The sequence below is a fragment of the Ovis canadensis genome, chromosome 4 (genome assembly GCF_042477335.2).
Source record: "Ovis canadensis isolate MfBH-ARS-UI-01 breed Bighorn chromosome 4, ARS-UI_OviCan_v2, whole genome shotgun sequence".
NCBI lineage: Eukaryota > Metazoa > Chordata > Mammalia > Artiodactyla > Bovidae > Ovis > Ovis canadensis.
The window spans coordinates 22,109,709-22,134,155 of NC_091248.1; the positions used below are offsets into that span (position 1 = coordinate 22,109,709).

Below are 24,447 nucleotides of genomic sequence, written 5' to 3' on the forward strand. Positions count from 1 at the left end.
GCTTTCTCTCCATGCTGCCTCACGGTGGCTTTCTTCTGCATTCTCCTCCTTGAAGCGCTTCTCTGGTCTTTTCACTTTTCCACTAATTTCTGCTTTGCGTCTCACAGCCCTATTTCAGGCAGTTCTCAAGGCTATGTATAAACAGAAAGGAAATCAGTTGACAGAGGTAGGAATCACAGCTTTTTCCAGGGATGCTGGTTTTCCTTTGTGAGTCTTGGGCTCCCTTCATGGGTAAGCTGACCACCAAACTGAGCACTGGATTTCTGAAAGCTGAGAGAATGATTGAGTACTGTGTCAGATGTTGTGTCCAGAACCTTGTTGAACCTTATTTTGGTTAATCCTCACAACAGCCTTTGGGTAGGAAGTATCTCTTTTTGATAAAGAAGGAAACCGAGGCTCAGAGCTAAGCTCTGAGAGCACTCTGTGGTGAGCTGAGGTTGCCAGATGCTTATCACGGAAGCATCAGGACCCTGGAAGCGTGCGTTTGCCCATGCCTGCATGCACATGTGTATAAAAGAAGTATTTCACTAAGCACTTTTTTTGCCGGTTGAAGCTGACAATTTTTATTTAGAATGATTTTGCTGTATTTTCTATCTTTTGGCGAAAGCCCTTTGCTTCAAAATAATTTGGATGGAATGTGCAAAACTTCTGTTTTCATCAAGTCTGTTGTTTATTACCAAGCAGGAAGTTCACTGCAGGGTTGTTTTTTACCAGCAACAGACACCAGAAGCCCTGCATGGAACCAAGGTCTGGTCACAGGTCCCCGTTCCAAACTCTCTCCTCTCCCTAAACCACAGGTTCCGTACTCTAATACCCTCAAAAGAGAATTAAACATCATAAGCTACTGTATGGGGCTTCCCTGGTGGCTCAGACGGTAAAGAATCCGCCAGCAATGCAGGATACCCGGGTTCGATCCCTGGATCGGGAAGATCCCCTGGAGAAGGGTTCTTCTCCCACTCCAGTGTTCCTGCCTGGAGAATCCCCAGGAGGAGCCTGGTGGCTCCTGGTGGAGCCAGGTGGAGCCACCTCCAGCCTGGAGCCAAGTGGGCATCAGTCATAGGGCCACAAAGAGTTGGACACGATGGAGTGACTAACACTAAGTAAGCTACTGTATCTGTTGCTGATGGTTTTTTCTTGGGGAGGGAAGGGTGAGGATGGGGTAGGTTTTAAAGAAGAGGAAGGAAAAGATGACAAAGGAAAGAAAGTTGGCACCTTCCCCTAAAGCGAAGTCTCTCTGTTCAGCACACACACCACTCACGTTCTCCCTATGGCTGAGTCAAGGATACAGATCCATGTGCTCGACTCAGTATCTTTAAATGAAGAATTAACTGAAAACTTCAATTTGAAGTGAGCAAGTACATGATAAGTTTATTCTGGGAAAGAAGCTAAAATATCTCTGACTTTACGTGGCTGTCTGAAAATCTTCCAGCAGAAAATTATTATTTTATTAATGAATTAAACGTACAAAATATAAAACTACATTTTATGCTAATTACTTACATTTAAATAGCAATGAAATTTGTAAAATGAGAGAACTGTCTCTGTATTAAAACATCTTTGTTAAGACTACTAAATTAAGTATTTAAACATTTTTACTTAATGCAAAACAATAAATGTTCGTTACTATGAATTTTGGTTGATGCAAAAAATATTATCAAACATTTAAAACTAGAAAATGTCTAAAACTTCAAGGTATAACAAATCAATCTTTTTCTTCATATAAAGTGTATCACAATATTCTGGAATTAAATGCTGGTTTGTAACAGAAAAATTATTTCTACAAAAATTTCAAGACCAAAACAGTGAAAAAGCTTTTGGGTGAGTTTTTTCCAGTTAAGCATCTAAACTGCCGATTTCAATAGAGTTAGAGCCCACAGAGGCTCACACAGCAGGAGGTGACGTGATATCTGCTGAGGATGGGGAGGACACGGCCCTGGGACATCCCAGGTCAGCAAGGCACAGCGGGGCAAAGGCCACTTGCCTGCCATCCCAGAGAGACGCAGAAACAAAACCCAACACCAGCACCGCCACGCAGCAGGGGGTTCACATCTGTTCTAAGACGGATCACTCTGTAAGAATTTGTGTTAATAAACCATAACAGGGGACTTGTGACTATAGCCGTAACAGAGATCCAGGATGCCCTTTATGTCCGGGTTTATTTGAGCTCCACGGGCGTTGAGTCAGGTGGAGGTGCTGCTGAACCTGCAATGTAAAACAAACAGTTGATGAGTAAAGATATTAAGATGGCCTGTTTTGTAAACTTAGAAATCTAACCTATTAATTGTATTTTATTTGCAAGCTAATTTTTTTAATGTGTACCATCTTTTTTTTTTTTTTGATAGGTAAGAAGTGGGTTTATTTAGAGAGAAACAGGCTCCCCAGAGTGTGGGCCATCTCAGAAGGTTGAGAGGCCCATGTGTACCATTTTTAAAGTCTTTACTAAATTTGTTACAATATTGTTTCTGTTTTATGTTTTTTTCCTTTTTGGCCAGGAGGAAGGTGGCATCTTAGCTTCCTGATCAGAGCTCAAACTTGCAACCCCTGCACAGGAAGGGGAAGTTGACCACTGGACGGTCAGGGAAGTCCCTAACATATTAATTTATTTTAAATAAAAGAAATCTCTCTGTACTGATTTACTAAAGTAGTAATCCTATTTACCGGATTATAACTGTAGTCTACATAAAATTCTAGTGTACTGCCCTATCCACAAGGACTAATCACATGTCAGAAACATCGGCTTCCAACTCACAGGCAGCTGGTGGTCCCTGAGTCAGTCCCACATGTGCTGAGAAGACTCTGCTGACCAAAAAATGCTGAACACAGCTCCACTCATCTAAAGGCAGCTGTCTGGCAGTGTCAGAAACACCTACAGTGGCTGCAAAAATTGCAGTGAAAACCAATAATTCTGGTCTAGTTGAAGGAGAACACATTCAAGAAGCCTTGATATGGTCTAGGCTTGCACAGCTGGCAGCGGTGGAGGGCAGGTGGTGCTTTCCATGGAAAGAAAAGGCGTGCTTTGGGTGGGCGACTGCTGTTTATCAAGTGAAAAGCCAGGATGGCCAGGAGAACCAGGACACCTTGGGCAGTGTGGCCGAGGTCAGCCGCAGCACCCGGCAGATCAGAAGTCTTGGTGAGGGAGGATCGGCACCAGGTAAGGATGCTCAGCGACCCAGAAAATGTGCAGAAGCCGGTTGGCTCAACTGCATGGTGATTCTACCAAGTTACAGGGCCTTTCCTGCCAACTCAGTCTTCCACTAATTTTGAACTGTGAAAAATTTCCTCTGAGGTTCAGAGGGTCTTGCTGCAAATTCAAACACATGGATATTATATAACACGTGCAATGATTTCTTTCCCAGTAGGAAGTATATATATAGGGAGAAGGCAATGGCACCCCACTCCAGTACTCTTGCCTGGAAAAATCCCATGGATGGAGGAGCCTGGTGGGCTGCAGTCCATGGGGTCGCTAAGAGTCGGACACGACTGAGCGACTTCACTTTCACTTTTCACTTTCATGCATTGGAGACGGAAATGGCACCCCACTCCAGTGTTCTTGCATGGAGAATCCCAGGGATGGTGGAGCCTGGTGGACTGCCGTCTATGGGGTCGCACAGAGTCGGACACAACTGAAGCGACTCAGCAGCAGCAGCAGCAGGAAGTATATAACCTTAGACTAATGTTCTTTAACCAGATAAGATATTTTGGTGGTGGTGAAGAAAATTCTATCTACTTAAGACCATGCAGAAAAACAATAATAAAACCCCTCGGAGACCCTCCATAGGTGGGCCTTGGTGCCTGCCACATCTCTATTGGGGTCCTCTCGTGGCCTTTCATTGTTTGTGCTCAGTTGCTAAGTCGTATCTTTTGCAACCCCATGGACTGTAGCCCGCCAGACTCCTCTGTCCATGGGATTCTCAGACAAGAATACTGGAGTGGGTTGCCAGTCCCTTCTCCAGGGGATCTTCCCGACCCAGAGGTTGAATCTGTGTCTCCAGACTGGCAGGCGGATTCTTTACTGCTGAGTCATCTTGGAAGCCCCTTTCACTTCTTTACCATTATTTAAACCCACATCTCTCACACAGTGCCTAATAAAATGTACGTCTCTAAAGTGAACTGAACTATGCTTTATCTTGTGTGATCTGCATAAAAGACTAATCTTCTTGTAATAATGTAACTGGTCCTTCTTTTGCTGTCCCCAGACTGTGTTGCTAAAACTCGACTTTTTAAAGGGGTAGATGAAACCAGCTTTCGTAGTTAGGGCGCCAGCAGTTTGGAGAGGGATCTCACAGGCTTCTGAGATACATCAGCTTCAGGTTCAAGAACTATGTCCATCGACTGTTCCGTGTGTCTGAGACACGTTTTATATTTGGACACAGGTCAGTTTCTCTAAAAATACTCACTTGGAGAAGACTCTGGAATAAAGAACAAATACATTCATTTTTCAATTCAACGAAACAGGATAATTTTAAAAGAATTACTTTTAATAGTTACTTAAAAATTAGTGAAAGGTTGTATGACTTAAGACGGCACCATGGTGACAGTGGAGGCAGGGTGTTATTAAGACAGTGGCTGGGACAGCGAGGCGCCCCCTGGACAGGAAGGTGCACAGAGATCACACTTACACATAACACATCACATAAAACACTCGAGATGCTTGAAGGGACATAACACAGCTCCTGCCTCCTTAATCGGAGAACTGAAGCCTCAGGGTGAAAATACATCTCCTACAGGTAAACGGTCAGTAATTCCTAGAGCTATATACTCTGGGAGATAGTGAAGGACAGGCAAGCCTTGGCTACTGTAGTCCATGGAGTCGCAGAGTCGGACGTGACTTGGAGACTGAATAACAGAAACGAAACATAGGACTCGACAGACTTGAAGATGGATGTGGCCAAAACATAAGACCCACTGTCCCTGTGACTGCGATTGTTAAAAGCCAAATAGAGTCTCCGGATAGCAGACTTCAGGGAAAGGACTGAACTGCTGATGTTTAAAGCTTAACGGCAACGTGTAGGAAGCACTGACAGTGGCATGACTTCTACGTGAACTGCTGGTGCTTTTCAGAAGCCAGGGCTTTTTCTGAAGCTGCCCCAGAGAAGACCAGTCATTGCGTGGGTCAGGACCTTTTGGATCCAGGAGACTAAAATCGATATTATGCGTGTGGTACAACACAAGAAGCATCGGAATTTTCAACAACTAAGTCTTCACTTTCTCTTTTCACCTTCATGCATTGGAGAAGGCAATGGCAACCCACTCCAGTGTTCTTGCCTGGAGAATCCCAGGGACGGGGGAGCCTGGTGGGCTGCCGTCTATGGGGATGCACAGAGTCGGACACGACTGAAGCGACTTAGCAGCAGCAGCAGCAGCAAAGGAAAACGTAAAGCTACAGAAATAATGACTTTTGCTATTCATCCGAATAAAGAGGAAAAAATATACATATTATCCTCATGTGTGCCTGTAACCTCAATACTTCTGTTTTTCATGTGGCTTTCGGATCACTCATTATGATACAGTTCCCTGGTGGCTCAGACGGTAAAGCGTCTGTCTACAACACGGGAGCCCTGGGTTTGATCCCTGGGTCAGGAAGATTCCCTGGAGAAGGAATGGCAAGCCACTCCACTACTCTTGCCTAGAAAATCCCATGGATGGAGGAGCTTGGTGCAGGCTGCTGTCCATGGGGTCTCAAAGAGTCAGGCACAACTGAGCGACTTCACTTCTTCTAATGAGACAAGGGCCGTTGGTGGCCGTGCTGCTCACCTGTGGCTTCCTTGGCGTCTCCGGGAGCCTCTGGGTCTGCGGGCGGCTCAGCGTCCGGTGGGGACGGAGATGAGACAGAGGACTGAGGGGTCTGCGGAGCCCTCTTGTCTGAGTCCGCTTGCTGCTGTAACCACTCATCCTTATATCCATTGCTAATCAGTTTGGAAAAGTTTGTAGGTGAACTGGGTCTTTGACCAGGTCTCAAAAAGAGAAAAATTAAGTACTTAAGTACAAAGGTGAATGAAAAACCAGGAGCAAACATATTCATGGTAAATTACATGTGTTGTTGTTCCTAAAGACATAACAGAGATGGTTCTCTTCTCTCCCTGCCTCTCTCCACCTCTTTCTCAATCTCTCCACTTTTAAACATAAAGTGACCAGCAAGCATGCCCTGGACGCTTATACTTAGCTCAGCTCACACTTAGTTCAGCTCCCAAAAGCCTTTCTTCAGAACAGCCAATGAGAAGAAGCCGAATTCCAGCATTCTCCAGAGGGCTTTCTCCTGAAAGCACTGCCCCGTCCCTGGGGGGTGATGAGTGACTCAGACTCTACCGCTTTGCAACAAGTTATTATTTTCTTAATGAGTTTTGCCCAGCGCACATTACTGATTATCTTCTGCTTCTTTGCAGGGCTTTGCCTTCTCTCCATTTACCTCTGTGGCTGTCTTTACAGACCTTATCACAACCTACGTTCAGACAGGCAAGGAGATCGACACGGCCAAAGCAGCACGCTCAGGTGTCGAGCAGGGCGCCTACATCACCTGTTCCCGCTGAGCCTCGGGCTCGGGCTTGCGAACCACTCTGTCGTTACTAGGGGTCTTCCTAATGGCTCTGAATGGCTCTCCCTGTTTGTGTGTATAGACAGAGAGATAGACCTGGAAATACAGATATAGATAGATGACAGACAGATGGGGGTATGCATGGGCAGAGAGGACAGAGAGATGGATAACAGACAGACGATAGATGATAGGGGGACAGACAGAAGGACGAATGGACAGACAGAGAGATGATGATAGAATTCTTTGCCCTCATAGTCTGAGTGCGGCGCTCCCATGACACTCGTCACGCCCACTGTGACTGATTGATTGCTCCCTTCCCCTCTGCCCACTAGCGGAGAAGCCATTTGAAGGATTAGTCAGACAATTAACGGCAGTAGTTCTGGCACTAAAATGGGGTTCTGGGAAAGTGAAGAGAAACAGAGGCATCAGGGGCCCTCTCTCCAGCCGGGCAACTACCCACACATCAGGGCACCTGATGGATGGGAACACAGAGTCCGGGGCTCAGTTGGCATGGACGCCGGGGGCCCGGACCCAGGGTCAGAAGGCGGCAGGACTGAGCAGCGCACACATATTAGGCCGAGTGGTCCCAGGTTGACAGGGTGAGCCTGGGTGAGGGGGTTCCTGAGAGGGGAAGGCAGCACTCGGGCTGATGGAGGAGAGAACTCAGCCCGCACTCACAGGCACATGAGACGACAAGGGGACAGAGGGGGCCACAGGGGCCAGGGGTGTCAGGAGGGAAGGGGAGATGGGAGAAGAGGCCAGGGGGCAGGCTAGGCCGCGGGAGGTGTGCAACTGCAGGGACGCCCCCGATGCCTGCTGCTGGGAGGTGAATAGCCTTAGGCAGCATCCATCTCTGATGTGGGAGGGTGGCTGTCACCTGGACCAAAGGCCAAAACCACACCGAATCCAGACTGCGCTGCCCAGCCCATGCACTTACATGGGTGGAAAGGACAGTTTGCTTCCTGCAGGCTCTCTGTGGCCAAGAGGGGTCCCCACTTTGCTTGGATACTTGGACTTGATGGCTGGCAGCCTCACCTGTGGAGAAGGGAATGGCAAACCACTTCAGTATTCTTGCCTTGAGAACCCCATGAACAGTATGAAAAGGCAAAAAGATAGGACACTGAAAGATGAATTCCCCAGGTTGGTAGATGCCCAACATGCTATTGGAGATCAGTGGAGAAATAACTCCCGAAAGAGTGAAGAGACAGAGGTGGATGAAACTGGAGCCTATTATATAGAGTGAAGTAACTCAGAAAGAAAAACACCAATACAGTATACTAATGCATATATATGGAATTTAGAAAGATGGTAACGATAGCCCTGTATGCGAGACAGCAAAAGGGTCACAGATGTACTGAACAGTCTTTTGGACTCTGTGGGGGAGGGCGAGGGCGGGATGACATGGGAGAATGGCACTGAAACATGTAAAATATCATATGTGAAACGAATTGCCAGTCCAGGTTTGATGCATGAGACAGGGTGCTCGGGGCTGAAACACTGGGATGACCCAGAGGGATGGGATGGGGAGGGAGGTGGGGGGGACAGGGTTCAGGATGGGGAACACATGTACACCCATGGCAGATTCAAGTCAATGTATGGCAAAACCAATACAATATTGTAAAGTTAAATAAATAAATAAATAAAACTTAAGAAAAAAAGAAGGAAGAGATGGAGCCAAAGCAAAAACAACGCCCAGCTGAGGATGTGACTGGTGAATTAGAAGTGGCCACATAAGAGATGGCAAGAGTGAACACTGATATTTTAGAATCAGTGAACTAAAATGGACTGGAATGGGCAAACTTAATTCAGATGACCATTATATCTACTACTGTGGGCAGGAATCCCTTAGAAGAAATGGAGTAGCCATCATAGTCAACAAAGAGTCCAAAATGCAGTACTTGGGTGCAATCTCAAAAATGACAGAATGATCTCTGTTTGTTTCCAAGGCAAACCAATATCACAGTAACCCAAGTCTATGCCCCAACCAGTAATGATGAAGAAGCTGAAGTTGAAGGGTTCTAAGGAGACCTACAAGACATTCTAGAACTAACACCCCCAAAACCCCCCAAAAATGTCCTTTTCATCATAAGGGGACTGAAATGCAAAAGTAGGAAGTCAAGAGATACCTGGAGTAACAGGCAAATTTGGACTTGGAGTACAAAATGAAGCAGGGCAAAGGCTAACAGAGTTTTGCCTAGAGAATGCACTGGTCATAGCAAACACCCTCTTCCAATAACACAGGACACAACTCTACACATGGACGTCACCAGATGGTCAACACCAAAATCAGATTGATTATATTCTTTGTAGCCGAAGATGGAGAAGCTCTATACAGTCTACAAAAACAAGACTGGGAGCTGACTGTGGCTCAGATCATGAACTCCTTATTGCCAAATTCAGGCTTAAATTGAAGAAAGCAGGGAAAACCACTAGACCACTCAGGTATGACCTAAATCGAATCCTTCATGATTATACAGTGGAAGTGACAAATAGGCTCAAGGGATTAGATCTGATAGAATGCCTGATGAATTATGGACAGGTTTGCGGCATTGTACAGGAGGAAGGGATCAAGACCATCCCCAAGAAAAAGAAATGGAAAAGGGCAAAAAGGTTGTCTGAGGAGGCCTTACAAATAGCTGAGAAAGGAAGAGAAGCTAAAGGCAAAGGAGAAAAGAAAAGATATACCTATTTGAATGCAGAGTTCCAAAGTAGGAAAGGAAAGAAAAGAAAGCCTTCCTCAGTGATCCATGCCAAAAAAAAAAAAAAAAAGAAAAAAAAATAGAGGAAAACAATAGAATGGGAAAGACTAGAGATCTTTTCCAGAAAATTCGAGATACCAAGAGAACATTTCATGCAAAGACGGGCTCAGTAAAGGACCTAAGTATGGACCTAACAAAAGAAGAAGATATTAAGAAGAGGTGGCAAGAATACACAGAAGAACTATACAAAAAAGATCTTCACAACCCAGATAATCACAATGGTACGATCACTCATCTAAAGCCACACATCCTGGAATGCAAAGTCAAGTGGGCCTTAGAAAGCATCACTACAAACAAAGCTAGTGGAAGTGATGGAATTCTAGTTGAGCTATTTCAAATCCTAAAAGATGATGCTGTGAAAGTGGTGCACTCAATATGCCAGCAAATCTGAAAAACTCAGCAGTGGCCACAGGACTGGAAAAGGCCAGTTTTCATTCCAATCCCAAAGAAAGGCAATGTCAAAGAATGTTCAAACTACCACATGATTGCACTCATTTCACACGCTAGTAATGTTCAAAATTCTCCAAGCCAGGCTTCAACAGTACATGAACTGTGAACTTCCAGATGTTTGAGCTGGATTTAGAAAAAGCATAGGAACCAGAGATCAAATTGCCAACATCTGTTGAATCACAGAAAAAGCAAAGAAGCAAAAAAAAAGAAAAAGCTTGGAAAGAGATGGGAATACCAGACCACCTGACCTGCCTCCTGAGAAACCTGAATGCAGGTCAAGAAGCAACAGTTGGAACCAAACATGGAACAGACTAGTTCCAAATTGGGAAAGGAGTACATCAATGTTGTATACTGTCACCCTGCTTATTTAGCTTATATGCAGAGTACATCATGTGAAATGCTGGGCTGGATGAAGCACAAGCTGGGATCAAGACTGCCGGGAGAAATATCAATAACCTGAGATACACAGATGACACTACCCTTCTGGCAAAAAGTGAAGAGAAACAAAAGAGCCTCTTGATGAAAGTGAAAGAGGAGTGAAAAAGCTGACTTTAACTCAACATTCAGAAACCAAGGTCATGGGATCTAGTCCCATCACTCCATGGCAAATAGATGGAGAAACAATGGAAATAGTGAGAGACTTTATTTTCTTGGGCTCCAAAATCACTGCAGATGGTGACTGCAGACATGAAATTAAAAGACGTTTGCTCCTCAGAAGAAAAGCTATGACCAATCTAGACAGCATATTTAAAAGCAGAGACACTACTTTGTCAACAAAGGCCCGCCTAGTCAAAGGCATCATTTTTCCAGTAGTCATGTATGGATGTGAGAGTTGGACTATAAAGAAAGCTGAGTGCCAAAGAACGATGTTTTTGAACTGTGGTGTTGGAGAAGTCTCTTGAGAGTCCCTTGGACTGCAAGGAGATCCAACCAGTCAGTCCTAAAGGAAATCAGTCCTGAATATTCATTGGAAGGACTGATGCTAAAGCTGAAAATCCAATACTTTGGCCACCTGATGCAAAGAACTGACTCATTTGAAAAGACCCTGATGCTGGGAAAGATTGAAGGCAGGAGGAGAAGAGGATGACAGAGGACGAGATGGTTGGATGACATCATCGATGGACATGAGTTTGAGCAAGCTCCAGGAGTTGGTGATGGACAGGGAAGCCTGAGGTGCTGCAGTCCATGGGGTCACAAAGAGTCGGACATGACAGCAAATGAACTGAACTGAGCTGAGCCTCACCTGTGCAGAGAAACACAGGACAGAATGGGCTTGCTCCCCACACTTTCTCAGCCCCTGCATGACTCTGTCCATGGTTTGGGGGCAATGCAGCAACCTGTGCACCAACCCTGTTTACCATCTATCTGAAGGCTCTGGGTATTGCTGGGAGGTGTTGCCAGGAACATGCGTGTTCCTGAGAGCAGCTCATTCAGTGATCGTGCAAACGCCAAGACCCAGGTTCAGGGCTGGGGTGTCTTGGGGGCAAACAGCCACCTAAATATAGGTAGCTGACCGTGCACATGGGGCTCAATTTTCTGAGCCCCAAAATAAACTTCCAAGGTTTCTCCTCCAACTAGACAGTGGGAAGTGGGCCTCAAGGCTCACTTGGTGTGTGTGTGTGTGTGTGTGTGTGTGTGTGTGTGTGTGTGTGTGTGTGTGAGAGAGTGTGAGTGTGAGTGTGGCAAGGCTGGCTCATTGCCGGGACATGGATGCTAGTTTTAACATGAACATCACCAGCTCACCCACAGATCCCCACGTCCCGGGAGCCACGCCAGCTGTGACCAACGGCCTCTGAACTGAGACACCACCATAAAGCCACCAACCAGGGATGGCCTTCCACGCTCCCTTGACACAGAAATGCCTTGAAAGTGTGTCACACTGGAGCCAGCACTCCTTCAAGGTCAAATACACCTGCGGGGTTTGTGCAGCGGCGAAGCACTGTCTCCTCTTCCCTTCCTGTCCACACAGAGTATTCTGGGGAACTTTACCTTAAACCCTCAAACAGAAAGTGCTCGTTCAGAAACTGGATAATGTCCTTCCTATCTGGGCAGATAGGAAGTGGTGTCCAACTTTCCCCATGTCAGCTCCTAAAGCAAAAGGCAGTCTCACCTCACAGGTTTGATGTTCATAAGGAGAAAAGAAAGCTAATTTATTTGGCCTCTGATCTTTGTATTTTCCAATACTTCGGCTATCTGATGCGAAGAGCCAACTCATTGGAAAAGACTCTGATGCTGGGAAAGTTTGAAGGCAGGAGGAGGGGACGACAGAGGATCAGATGGTTGGATGGCATCACCGACTCAATGGACATGAGTGTGAGCAAGCTCTGGGAGATGGTGATGGACAGGGAAGGTTAGCGTGCTGCAGTCCATGGGGCTGCAAAGAGTGGGACATGACTGAGCGACTGAACAACTGGCCTTTGAAAAAATCAAACGTAAAAGGCAGATTCCGGGGTCACGAGACACACACAGCTGAAAAGCAATGCCATGCTATCTATCTAGGGCACCTTTTTTTTCTCCTTTTCAAGCTCCTCGGCCTCTCTTTGCCAAACCGTCTTCATGTCAAAGTCAAAGGGGCCCATTCTGGACTCAAAGTTGCCAGTGGCCTGATCAGGGTTAAACTCTTCATAAACCATGTAGTCAGGTATGGACACAGCAGGGACCCTGCAGAAACAGAGGGAAGGGCCCCGGCCCAGCTGCTTAAGGCCACCTCCGGATTCCCCCTCCCCCATTCCCCGACTCCAGCACCCGGTACTGACCTCCTCCAGGCCCCGCCCACCCCCAGCCCCACTCCCACCCCCACCCCTCATTTTCTTCGCTCCTCATTCAGCGAGGATAAACTTCCAACTCTCAGCTGGGGGAAAGGAGGAAGGGGAGGGGAAGAGTTGAGAGGGGAAGGAAAGGGAGGAAAAAGACAGCAGCGGAGGGGGGAAGCCTCCGGGATGCAGGGCCCAGGAGAAGCTGGGCAGTCTGCAGAGCGCCAGGAGGGGTGGGAGAGAACAGGGCTGCAGGGGGGCTGCAAGGAGGCTGCAGGCAGAGCGGCTGGAGCCAAGTCAGAGGCTGGGGGTGCTGGGCTGGGCGGTGGCTGCAACGCGGGGGTCAGGACACTCACTGTCTCTGGTCTGCCGTCGGCGGCTTGCTGTGGTGGATGTACCAGTCTGGCAAGGAGTAGGCCACCGGGGAGCCCTTCGTGGTCCCGGGGGCAAAGTGCTTCAACAGATCTCGAAGGCAAAAAGACGCAGCGGTGAGCATCACCAACCCCATCCGAGCCTGAGCATCACCAGCCAGCAGGTCGCTGCTGACAAGGGAACTGGGCTTCCTCCTGGGCTTCTCTGGGGTCGGGGGTGGGGGCCGGGGCGGACGTTGGGGTGTTCCTGGTTCTCACCTGCCAGTGCTGCCTGGTGCCAGAGAACACCCCCTCCCTCTGCCCCCCACCCCTCCTCCCATCCAAGCGTCCCTGGAGGCGGTGGGGGGTGTCGTTGCTCCAGGCCAACGACTATGGAGACAAAACTCATCATGGGGCCCGGGGGCCGGGGCCGGGGGGCGGCTTGCTGTCTCCTCTCTCAGCCCAGGAGGGTCCGTTCTCCGTCCCTACTCCTTCACACCCGGGGCATTTCTGGGGTAAGCTCCAGGTTTCTGGTGGGAAGCGGGCACCAGCCCCTCTAAATCATGAGAGTAGGGGTCCTGTTAACCGGCGTCCCCTTCAGAGCCAGGCTGAGAGGCACAGACTCCAGCTCCCGGGCCACCCACTGGCTGCCAGGTCTTCGTCCCGTTCTCCCAGGCCCGAGGCGGTTCACAGGGGGCGCTCAGGCAGGAGGTCGACAGGCCCCAGCTGGGAGTGACTGGTTCGCCTGCTAAGCAGGTTTTGCCTGCTAAGTTGGGCAGTGGCCAATACTATCAGTAGACATTTGAAACTTTTTTACTTTTCGAACTTTTCATTTTTTAAATATTTCAAATGTAGACAAAAGTTCCCTCAAATGGTCTGAATTCCGCTATACCCTTCACCCAGATTCCCCAAACACCATGCTTCCTTTCCAATGTGCTTGTTCTTTCTCTCTCTCCCCCATTAGGATTGTCACTGTCTGTTGCTCTTTGGGGGACCACGTGGGGTGTTTCCAGTGACATATGACATAATCACAGTGCAGTGATCAAAATCAGAAAGTCAGTGTGATGCAATCCTTTTATCCAGTTACAGATATTATTCAGATTTTGCCAGCTGCCCCACTGATGTTCTTTTAGCCCGAGGCTCAGAGTGAGGAGGGGACCCTGCTCCTGCGCTTCACATGCAATGAGTCACACAGTCTGTGCCGGGCTTTGTAGCATCACAGCCCAGATGCCACCATCTGCCACATAGCCCACCTTCTCCGTGACAACCTTCACGGAAGGCACAGCGGCCAGAAAGAGAAAGGTCAGCGTTTCTCAGGGTCGCTCTCCACAAAGGCCCGGCAGAAGGTGTTCCAGACGTGACTCCTAACCTGAGCAGCAACTTGAGTTAGCACAACTGAGCAAGACTTTCTCAGTGAAATCATGGATAAAGGTCGGATGTTCAGCATCACCACTGACACTCATCCCAGCCTCTATCATGCAGAAGATATTAATATACCCCTGAGGGATGAGGAGACGGAGCAACAGGAAACAAAGATGCTTCACGGGCAAGTGCAGAAGGGGCAACCCCTTCTTACCCCCTAGAAGGGTGACTGCAGTGCAGACCGCGACTCTGCAGTTACACAATGAGGCTGGCGTGGGAGTCACCCCAGGGTGTTGCTCAGGAGAAATCCAGAGAAAATCCCAATCTGCTGAATGCACAGTCTAGTCGGTCTTTCCCATAAATGGCAGCACATCCCTGAAGAGTCTGCACCCTGGGCTGTATCAGGCAACCTTGGACGTCCTATGACATTGAGCAAAATTCCTACACTTGACAGTAACATGTGTCCAGATCACAGATGGCATCTGGACGTCCAGATGACAAGGTCACACCACCTGCCCACCCCCCCCACACACACATAAAAGCACTCACCAGGGCGGCCACCTTGCTTGGCCAGCTTCACGTACTCCGAGTCCGTCTCCTTCACCCAGTACCTCCGCAGCCCGAGTGTGTGCCCGCTGGGGGCTTCCCTCGGGTCACTGAGGCCGGGAATCTGCGATGCTGGTGGGGCATCCACGGCTTTCTCTGACTGCTTCACAGGAAGGTGGTAATACCAGTCTAGGGAAGAGGAGGCCCAGGGTCGGGATGTTACTCATGGAGCCCAGGCTGGTTTGGTCCCCTGCCCAGGAGACATCAAGGAGGGTGTCTCACCCTCCCCAGGACACCAGCAAAGGAAAAACTGCCCTCTTCTGAACACCTGTTACTTGACGCATCTCCCTGTGGTCATGTAGTCTGCAGATCCTAAAGGCCACCAGCAGCAGCCACAGTGCCCACCAGAAGAACACCCTTGGGGGGGCCGGCTGCCCTCTGCACCCAGCTGCCCCGCTGTCCCAAAGCAGTGAGACCAGAGCCCTTCCCTGGGGGTCTTAGCCTCCCAGTGAGGTTTCCAAATTCCCTAATTGTCTATCTCTCTTCTCCTTCAATCCTCCCTGAATTGGGACTTGACTGCATTTCTGGATATGTTGGGGAGTACACATTCCTGATGGAGCAAGAAATGGCAACCCTCTCCAGTATTCTTGCCTGTAAATCCCATGGACCCAGATGGGCTATACAGGCTATGGGGTCGCAAAGAGTCAGACACGACTGAGCATGCATCATATACCCACACATTCCTGAAGGATCCAAAATCACTTAAAACATGAGCAAGTCTCTGGACTATGTGGCCAAAAGCTGGCCAAGATTTGATCAACTTAGACTTTTAAAACACTGAGATTTCATGAAAAAAAAAAAACTCTCACCAGAGTGGGCATAGAGGGATCTATTTCAACATAATAAAAAGCTACTATGACAAACCCACAGCCAGCATAATACTCAACGGTAAAAAGCTGAAAGCCTCCCCACTAAACTCTGGAACAAGACAGTGATGCCCATTCTTACCACTTCTACTCAACATAGTACTGGAATCCTAGGCAGAGCAGTCAAAAAAGAAAAATAAATCAAAAGTATTCAAATTGGTCAGAAAGAGGCAAAATTGTTATACACAGGTGACATGATACGATATATAGAAAACCCTAAAGACTCCACACAGAAACTACTAAAAATGATAAATGAATTAAACCACATAGCAGGATACAAGATTAACATACAGAAATCTGTTGCATTTCTTTATACTAACAATGAAATATCACAAAGGAAAAGTTAAAAAAAATCCCTTTAAAATAGCATCAAAAATAAATAAATAAAATACTTAGGAATAAACCTGATCAAGGAGGCAAAAGACACATATGCTGCTAATTGTAAGGGAAATTGAAGATGATTTAAAGAAATGGAAAGATATCCCATGCTCTTGCTGCTGCTGCTAAGCTGCTAAGTCACTTCAGTTGTGTCTGACTCTGTTCGACACCATAGACGGCAGCCCACCAGGCTCCCCCATCCCTGGGATTCTCCAAGCAAGAACACTGGAGTGGGTTGCCATTTCTTTCTCCAATGCATGACAGTGAAAAGTGAAAGTGAAGTCGCTCAGTCGTGCCCGACTCTTAGAGACCGCATGGACTGCAGCCTACCAGGCTCCTCCATCCATGGGATTTTCCAGGCAAGGGTACTGGAGTGGGGTGCCATTGCCTTCTCCACCCATGCTCTTAGGTTGGAAGAATTAATACTGTTAAAAAGACCATACTACCCAAAGCAATTTACAGCTGTAACTTGATCCCTGTCAAATTACCCATGACATTTTTCAGAGAACTAGAACAAATAATCCTAAAATTTATATGGAATATTAAAAGATTCAGAATTTTCAACCTATCTTGAGGAAAAAGAAAAAGCTGGAGACCTAATTCTCCCAGACTTCCAACAATACTACAAACCTATAGTAATCAAAACAGTGTGGTATTGGCATAAAAACAGACAAACCAATCAAAGGGCTAGAATAAAGAGCCCCGAAATAAACCCACACACCTGTGGTCAACTAACCTTTGATGAAGGAGGCAAGACTATACAATGGGGAAAAGACAGTCTCTTCAGCAAGGGTATTGGGAAAGCTGGTCAGTCACGTTTAAATCAATGAAGCTAGAACACACTTGCTTACCACACACAAAAGTAAACTCAGAACGGCTGAGAGAAAAATATGACATGACACCATAAAGCTCCTAGAAGACAGCACAGCCAAAACATTCTCTGACATAAATCATAACAATGTTTTCTTAGGTCAGTTTCCAAAGGCAATAGAAATAAAAACAAAGAGAAGCAAAGGGGACTAATCAAACTTACAAGCTTTTGCACAGCAAAGGAAACCTGAGAAAAATGAAAAGACAAAGTATGGACTGGGACAAAATACTTGCAAACTGTGTGATGGACAAAGGTTTATGTCCAAAACACACAAACAGCTCACATAATGCAGTAACAGCAGCATAAAACCCCCCAAACAGCCCAATCAAAACTGGTCAGAAAGGCCAGATAGACAAGTCTCCAAAGGAGACATACAGATGGCCAACAGGCACGTGGAAATACGCTCAACATCACCAATCTCGCTAAGCCATGTCCGACTCTGCCCCCATGGCCTTCAGCAGGCCATACTCCCCTGTCCTCCTTCACTGTCTCCCAGAGGTTGCTCAAGTTCACGTTCATTGAATTGGTGATGCCATCCAACCACCTCATCCTCTGTCACACCCTTCTCCTCCTGCCTTCAATCTTTCCCAGCATCAGCGTCTTTTCCAATGAATCAGCTCTTTGAATCAAGTAGCCAAAGTACTGAAGCTTTAGCTTCAGCACCAGTCCTTCCAATGAATATTCAGGGTTGATTTCATTTAGGACTGACTGCTTTGATCTCCTTGCTGTCCAGGGGATTCTCAAGAGTCTCCTCCAGCACCACAGTTTGAAAGCAACAATTCTTTGGTGCTCAGCCTTCTTTATGGTCCAACTCTCACATCTGTACATGACTCCTGGAAACACCATAGCTTTGACTATTTTGGCCTTTGTCAGCAAAGTAATGTCTCTGCTTTTGAATATGCTGTCTATGTCTGTCATAGCTTTCTTTCCAAGGATCAAGTGTCTTTGAATTTCATGGCTGCAGTCACCATCTGCAGTGATTTTGGAGACCAACAAAATAAAACCTGTCACTACTTACACTTTTTCTCCTTCTATTTGCCATGAAGTGATGGGACTGGATTCCATGATTTTAGTTTGTTGAATGTTGAGTTTTAAGCCAGCTTTTTCACCTTCATCAAGAGGCTCTTTAGTTCCTCTTCACTTTCTGCCATTACAGTGGTATTATCTGAGGTTATTGATATTTCTCCCGGCAATCTTGATTCCAGCTTGTGCTTCATCCAGCCTAGCATTTACCATGATGTACTCTGCATATAAATAAAATAAGCAGAGTGACAATATACAGCCTGACATACTTCTTTCTCAACTTTGAACCAGTCTGCTGTTCCATGTCCAGTTCTGACTGTTGCTTCTTGACCTGCATACAGGTTTCTCAGGAGGCAAGTCAGGTGGTCCAGTATTCCCATCTCTTTAAGAATTTTCCACAGTTTGTTGTGATCCACACAGTCAAAGCCATTAGCATCATCAATGAAACAGAAGTAGATGTTTTTTTGAATTCTCTTGCTTTTTCTATGATCCAACGAAGCATCTGATCTCTGATCTTTTGCCTTTTCTAAATCCAGCTTGTACATCTGGAAGTTCTCAGTTCATATTTTCAGCATAACCTTTCTAGCGGGTAAAATGAGCACAATTGCACTCCAGTTTGAGCATTCTTTGGGATTGCCTTTCTTTGGGATTGGAATGAAAATTGACCTTTTCCAGTTTTGTGGCCACTGCTGAGTTTTCCAAATGTGCTGGCGTATTGAGTGCAGCAGACAGATGCACATCAAAACTACAATGAGGTCATTGTAGTTTTGTAGAATGGTCATCATCAAAAAGTCTACAAACAAAAAATGCTGTGGGTGGGGAGGAAAGGGAACCCTCCTACACTACTGGTGGGAATGTAAATTGGGGCAGCCATTATGGAGAATACTACGGTGCTTTCTTATGAAACTAAAATAAAACTTCCATATAATCCTACAATCCCAGTCTTGGGCATATATCTAGAAAAGAAGAAAACTCTAATTCAAAAAGATACATGCACCCCAGTGTTCAGAGCAGCACTATTTACAATAGTCAGGATATGAAGACAAGCTAAATGTCCATCAACAGATGAATGGATAAAGAAGACGTGGTGCATATAATGGAATACTACGGAGCCATAAGAAGAATGCACTAATGCCACTGCGGCAACAGGGATGGACCCAGAGATGATCACACTAGGTGAAGTAATCAGACAGAGAAAGACAAATATCATGTCTCGCTTATAAATGGAATCTTAAAAAATGACACAAATAAACTTGATTACAAAACGGAAATAGACTCACAGACATAGAAAACAGACTTAATGCTCACCAAAGGGGAAAGGAGAGGGGAGGCATAAATTAGAAGGTTGTGATTCACATGTACACACTGCTATATATAAAACAGATAATCAATAAGGACCCACTGTATAGCACAGGGAATTATACTCAGTATCTTTTAATAACCTAGAATGGGAAGGATTTGAAAAAGAATGTATACATATATGTGTAACTGGATAACTTTGCTGTACGTTGAAACCAGCACAAACCACACTGCAAATCAGCCATATACTTCAATTAAAACACACATACTGAGGCAGAACTCACAGCTTTAGCGAACATGACTGCTAATTTCACAGGAGCAGGACCGAGTGCCACCTCAGGAAGGCTGGATGGCGAACAACCTGACCTGACACCCACCCCCCGGGGGGGCATCCTGGCAGGCGCATCCTCTCCACACAAGCCCCTCAGCTTTCCTTTTGCTCGAGGCGGGAAGCAGGACATCCTGAGAGGTCAGACAGGAAAGGGGAGAAGCACCCTGAAGGGCTGCTGAACAGAGAGGCAGGGGCTTTGCCCTGGGCAACCTCACACTGCGGGAACCCTCTCAGGCTGCAGACTGGTTGGGGGCTGAGTGTGGCTCCCGTGGAAACATCCAGTTGGATCCCACAAAACTGACGTGCGGTGAGTACAGATATAGGGTGTGTCCAGTGGTTAACAATCCGTCTGCCAATGCAGGGGATGTGAGTTGGATCCCTGGTCTGGAAAGATCCCTTGTGCAATCTTGGAGCAACTAAGACCGTGCGCCACACTACCAAGGCCACGTGCTGCGACTCCTGAAGCCTGTGCTCCCTGGAGCCTGCGCTCTGCCAGCAAGAGAAGCCACGCAGGGAGATGCCTGCTCGCCACAACTGGGGAAGATCCGTGCAAGCAGCAAAGAGACAGTGCAGTCAAAATAAACAAATACATTTTAAACAGTGTATGAGATTTCTAGGATCTGAGATCTGATAAAGATGGGGTGGGAGGGCAAAGGGGGATAAGAGAAGGCCAGCTTACTCTCTCACCTCCCTCCCCATTGATCTGTTGACCCCTACCTCCCCCAGAGAGTGGTCACGGGTGGTGAGCGGAACGGGCCTTGGCAGAGCCCTGAGGCCCCTCAGTGGGCACCTAGGACAGAAGCCTGCAGGTGGCTTTGGTAACCACCTGTGAGGGTCCCTGCCAGGAGCAAGAGGTGTCAGCAGAAGCCCAGGGACCTGCAGTTATCAGGTCCACTCATAACCCCACAGAGAAGACACTCAGCCTCTGGTGTTCCGGTGACACTTTGCATCTGAAACTGATGAACCCATGTGTCCAAATATAAGAACAGACATCACAGCTGACTGAGAGCTAGAGGAACAAAATCTAGGAGGGATGTGAAATTAAAAAGATGCCACTCCCGTGACACAAGTGTCTCTAGAATTTAAGAGCTTACTGGAACCAGCTGTCCAAAATGCATGGCAGTCAGGGTCTAACACAGGACCAGCTCCTGGCAGGCGCAATGGGTGATTTCCTGCGTCCACTTGGCTAGGCCACAGTTCCCAGGCTGAGGTCTCCTGAGAAGGAAGGAATTCTGCCCCCAGATGGCCTCCAACCCAGGACTGTGGCATCAGCTCCTTCTCGGCCTGCTCCACAACTGTGTGAGCCAGTTCCTTAAAATAAATCGATGTCTCAGTCAATCTCTCTTTCTCTTTCTACACACACACACACACACACACACACACACACAGAGGCACAAATGTTGTTGGGCTCTGGAGAATTCTGAGTGATACAGCAGGATCACAGGAAAACAGGCGGAATAGATGGCTTTACACAAGCACACACGGATCCCAGGAACAAGAAGTTGCCTTCCTCCACAGCTAAAAGTTAGCCACGCAATTTCTACTTAGAACTAAAGGTGAGTCCACTGTGTAAAACATGAACGTTCATGAAAAAATCTTTAAAGCATCTAAACAACAGTAATGAGATGGACACTATAGTGAAAACACAATAGAGAAAAGAGAAAGAGGCGGGGCGGGGGGGGAACCCCGACGGGAAAGCTTTCACGAAGTTTGCCTGAGCTCACAGAGTTAGTTTTAGAACCAGGAGGAAGGGCTTAGGAGCATCATATCTGATCATCTTCAGCTCAAATACTTTCTTTCAGAGGGAAAGCATTCAGTTCTTGCTTTATTTTTCCTCTCTGTGTTTTGATTACTAATTAATCCATAGAGAACAGAGTAGTTTCTACATCTCATTACTGGAAGCTTCGGGCAGGAACTGAGCTCTAATTTGGTTGGCCGTTTATGATGGCGTGCCCTGCAGAGAGTCAGCACATGAGTGACTGTGAACCAACCATCTCACACACGCACACACACGCGCACACACACATACACACATGGTTGAAGGAGTGAAGGAGTGAGAATTGTCTTGTCCTCAACCGTGATTAGTACTTGTCTGGCACCAGATCACTCACAACTGTGTAGATTTCTTTACCGGTTCCCCTGTCTCCTCCTGGCTTCCTTTATCTACAAGGAGCCCGGCTCAGAGATGACCGTAGGGTGACTCAGTCCTGCAGTTCTCTGGTCTTTGAGCCATGAGAGGCAACCCAAAGGCAGGGTCCTGGCAACCAGCCTCAGCCTTGGAGAATAGGGCAGCTTTTTGAAACTCTAAGCCTCAGGTTTCTCATCTGCAAACCAGAGCTAACAACCCCTCAGCAGGTTGTCCTGAAGTTCAATGTTAGTGTGACAGTGTTTAGCACACAGGGGGAGGCTACGCAGTAGGGCACCGAGACACCAGAAAACCAGGCTGAGAGCCTACAGTGGAGACTGGGACCCAGGCCTCCTGTGCCCCTTCCCCTCCATTCCAGCACAGCCACAGCCTCATCAACAGAGGTCACAGCAGAGCTCTGGGCAGGAAGCACGGGGAGACTGTGAAGGCCACACTCAGTCCCGCTGCCTGCAGTCCACTTGCCAACCCCTACCCTGCCTCTTCCAACAGAGCTTTGGGACCCTCTTCTCCATCCTCCTACTCCAGCCCTTCATGAGATGCGGAAGAATAACAACAAAGCTAAAATCAGACCACAGCAGCTAGGTCTTCTTTCCCTTCTTCCAACTTCACAATGAGAAGCCCACTGCAGTGCCAGCCTCCACAGGAGGCCTACTTCCTGTGTTCATGAGCTTAAAGCAGAAGACACAGTTACCCTGGTTGGAGTCTAAATCAGAAGCAAGAGATAGGCGATCAATGAAATACACAAGGATGCAGCTGAAAATGAAAGTGTCCAAGTCAACACAGGGTTACTGTTACAGAGAAATTTTCAGAGATGCTATTGCTCCAAGAACTGAGTAGCTCTAACAGCCGCGGGTTGCCTGGCTTTCTTTTGTTGAAAATAGCGAAACAAACGAAAAAACCCCAGAAGTCAAGTTCCCCTCTACTCCTAGATCCCCACCTTACTTTTAAGCCTTACTTCCACGCTGGGGCACAGGGGCGGTGTGTAGCTTTCTTTGATGGTACCCCGTGTTAGTCCTGTCCCCTCCCCACCGCCTTCTCCACACACGCATGCAGGACACAGGTGAGCCTGTCCAGCAGCAGAGCAAAGGCGGATCCTCTCCTCGGGTCACTCACCGCAGGGAGCGTAGCGGCTCGCGGCCCCGTGCAGCTCCTTGCTGGTACTCCTCATGCCCTGAGACACGCTGGGCCAGGTGTTCACGGGTGAGCCAGGAACCGTTGCCGGGGCTGAGCTGCAGAGGCTGGGTCCGCACCCCTACTCGGTCCGTCCTCCTCCACCTGACAGGTATGCAGGAGTCTCACCATTCAGGTAGTGCGCGCACGCCCAGGCAAGGCATCAGCAGGGGCGCGTCCAGCCAGGGTATATGCATCAGGGGCACACACGCAGAGTAGCCGGCAGGAGACAGCAGGTTCCGAAGTCCCGCCCCTGCCCGGTGCTCCTCCATTTCAGGAGACAGGGGTCCCTCCCGGTCCCGACCCCACTGGCCGTCTGACCCCGCTCACCTGCCGACCTGGGGTCTGGGTGGGCGCCACCTGCGAAGTCCGAGACCAGTCTGTTCCCGCTGGCGGCTGAGACCAATCCCAAACTCCCGGAGAGGCGCGGAACTACAGTAACCCGCGTCGCCAGGGCAACGGCCGGCCTGGGCCAACCGGCGGCCGCGGACGGAGCACAGGCAGCCAATCGGCGCAGTGTGAGGGCAGGCCAATCGGGTCAGGGGCGTGGCTTGGGTGCCTACAGTCAACTGCCCGGGGCTTGGGCGTTGTCTAGGTGGTGGCGCCGGCGTGGCAGCGCGGCTGCTGGGGCGTGCCAACCTCAGAGTTCTCCTGGTGAGACCTCCGCCCTCCTGACGTCCTGGAAAACTCAACAGCGGTTTTCTTGTCCATCTCCGGTTTATTTAATACATTGTTGAAAAGAGGACGAGTAAGTACCTGGGAAAACTCAAAAGACAGCCATTTCTGCCAGTTGTGTATTAGTAGTAAAATTACTAGGCACACGTCTTTCCTCATACGTTATTTTTTCAATATTTCTGGTTTGGAAACTTGGTTTGTAGTTCTCCTGTGATTCCACCAGCCCAGGCAGCAGTTGGAGCTAAGGTTGCTGCTAAGTCGCTTCAGTCGTGTCCGACTCTGTGCGAACCCATAGACAGCACTAGGCTCTGCCGTCCCTGGGATTCTCCAGGCAAGAGCGCTGGAGTGGGTTGCCATTGCCTTCTCCAATGCATGAAAGTGAAAAGTGAAAGGGAAGTCGCTCAGTCGTGTCGGGCCCTCAGCGACCCCATGGACTGCAGCCTATCAGGCTCCTCCATCCATGGGATTTTCCAGGCAAGAGTACTGGAGTGGGTTGCCGTTGCCCTCTCCAGCTAAGGTTGTCTTTTGCTAAAATAGAAAAATCACGATGTCTTAACGGTGGTCATTTGGCAACTCTAAACAAGGCTCTGCTTTTGCTACTACACAAGTTAAGCATTAGAAATCTAGCAGAAGAGAGGTGATGTAACCATTTGATAGGGAGAAGCGAATTCTTGTGATGGGAATTTACTCTCACTGTGGGTTATCCAGCTCTCATATAATATTTTCAGGATCCTCAGCTGACCCAGTTTTGAAAGTAAGCAAGACGTCACTTTTCAATGTCAAATGTTTGTCCCATTGCAGGTTGACATGTAGACTCTCACTAAGTATAACAGGGTTTCCTGTTGCATAAATCAGGGCATTGTTTACCCAGGGAAT

The 24,447-nt window shown here is 47.8% G+C and overlaps 2 protein-coding genes across 9 annotated transcripts in view; one reads left to right on the plus strand and one right to left on the minus strand.

Annotated features, from left to right (window-relative positions):
* Positions 1-1,341: 1,341 nt before the first annotated feature.
* On the minus strand, positions 1,342-23,392 carry C4H7orf57 (chromosome 4 C7orf57 homolog). Of its 7 annotated transcripts, none has more exons than XR_011256571.1 (9): positions 23,227-23,356; positions 22,840-23,001; positions 14,756-14,941; positions 12,851-12,959; positions 12,246-12,402; positions 7,470-7,567; positions 5,755-5,954; positions 3,411-4,409; positions 1,342-2,202 (listed from the first exon to the last, which is right to left on the minus strand). XR_011256571.1 is itself a non-coding variant. In XM_069587340.1 (9 exons), exons 2-9 carry the CDS (start codon positions 22,892-22,894, stop codon positions 2,156-2,158), a joined length of 864 nt encoding a protein of 287 aa, XP_069443441.1. In that variant the 5' UTR covers positions 22,895-23,001; positions 23,227-23,356; the 3' UTR covers positions 1,342-2,155. The 7 variants fall into 7 exon arrangements, 4 of the variants coding, with proteins under 4 accessions (XP_069443441.1, XP_069443442.1, XP_069443443.1 ...); XR_011256572.1 differs by having other exon boundaries at positions 2,750-4,409; XR_011256573.1 differs by having other exon boundaries at positions 23,235-23,316.
* The window catches only part of SUN3 (Sad1 and UNC84 domain containing 3), a 53,562-nt gene continuing 52,219 nt past the window's right edge, over positions 23,105-24,447 (plus strand). Inside the window, exon 1 of one of the 2 annotated variants that reach the window (XR_011256570.1) lies at positions 23,105-23,644. The gene's annotated coding sequence lies outside the window, so the exon portion shown is untranslated. The remainder of the gene's footprint in view (positions 23,645-24,447) is intronic. The other variant, XM_069587338.1, reaches the window with a different exon arrangement.

Bases quoted from the DNA above. Each gene is read 5' to 3' on its own strand.
- C4H7orf57 (XM_069587340.1), bottom strand. From the start codon at position 22,894: ATGAGGAGTACCAGCAAGGAGCTGCACGGGGCCGCGAGCCGCTACGCT. The intron at 14,942-22,839 runs GTGAGTGACCCG...CCTCTTCCCTAG, and splicing joins GAGCCGCTACGCTCCCTGCG to ACTGGTATTACCACCTTCCT. The intron at 12,960-14,755 runs GTGAGTGCTTTT...TTTGCCTTCGAG, and splicing joins CAAGCAAGGTGGCCGCCCTG to ATCTGTTGAAGCACTTTGCC.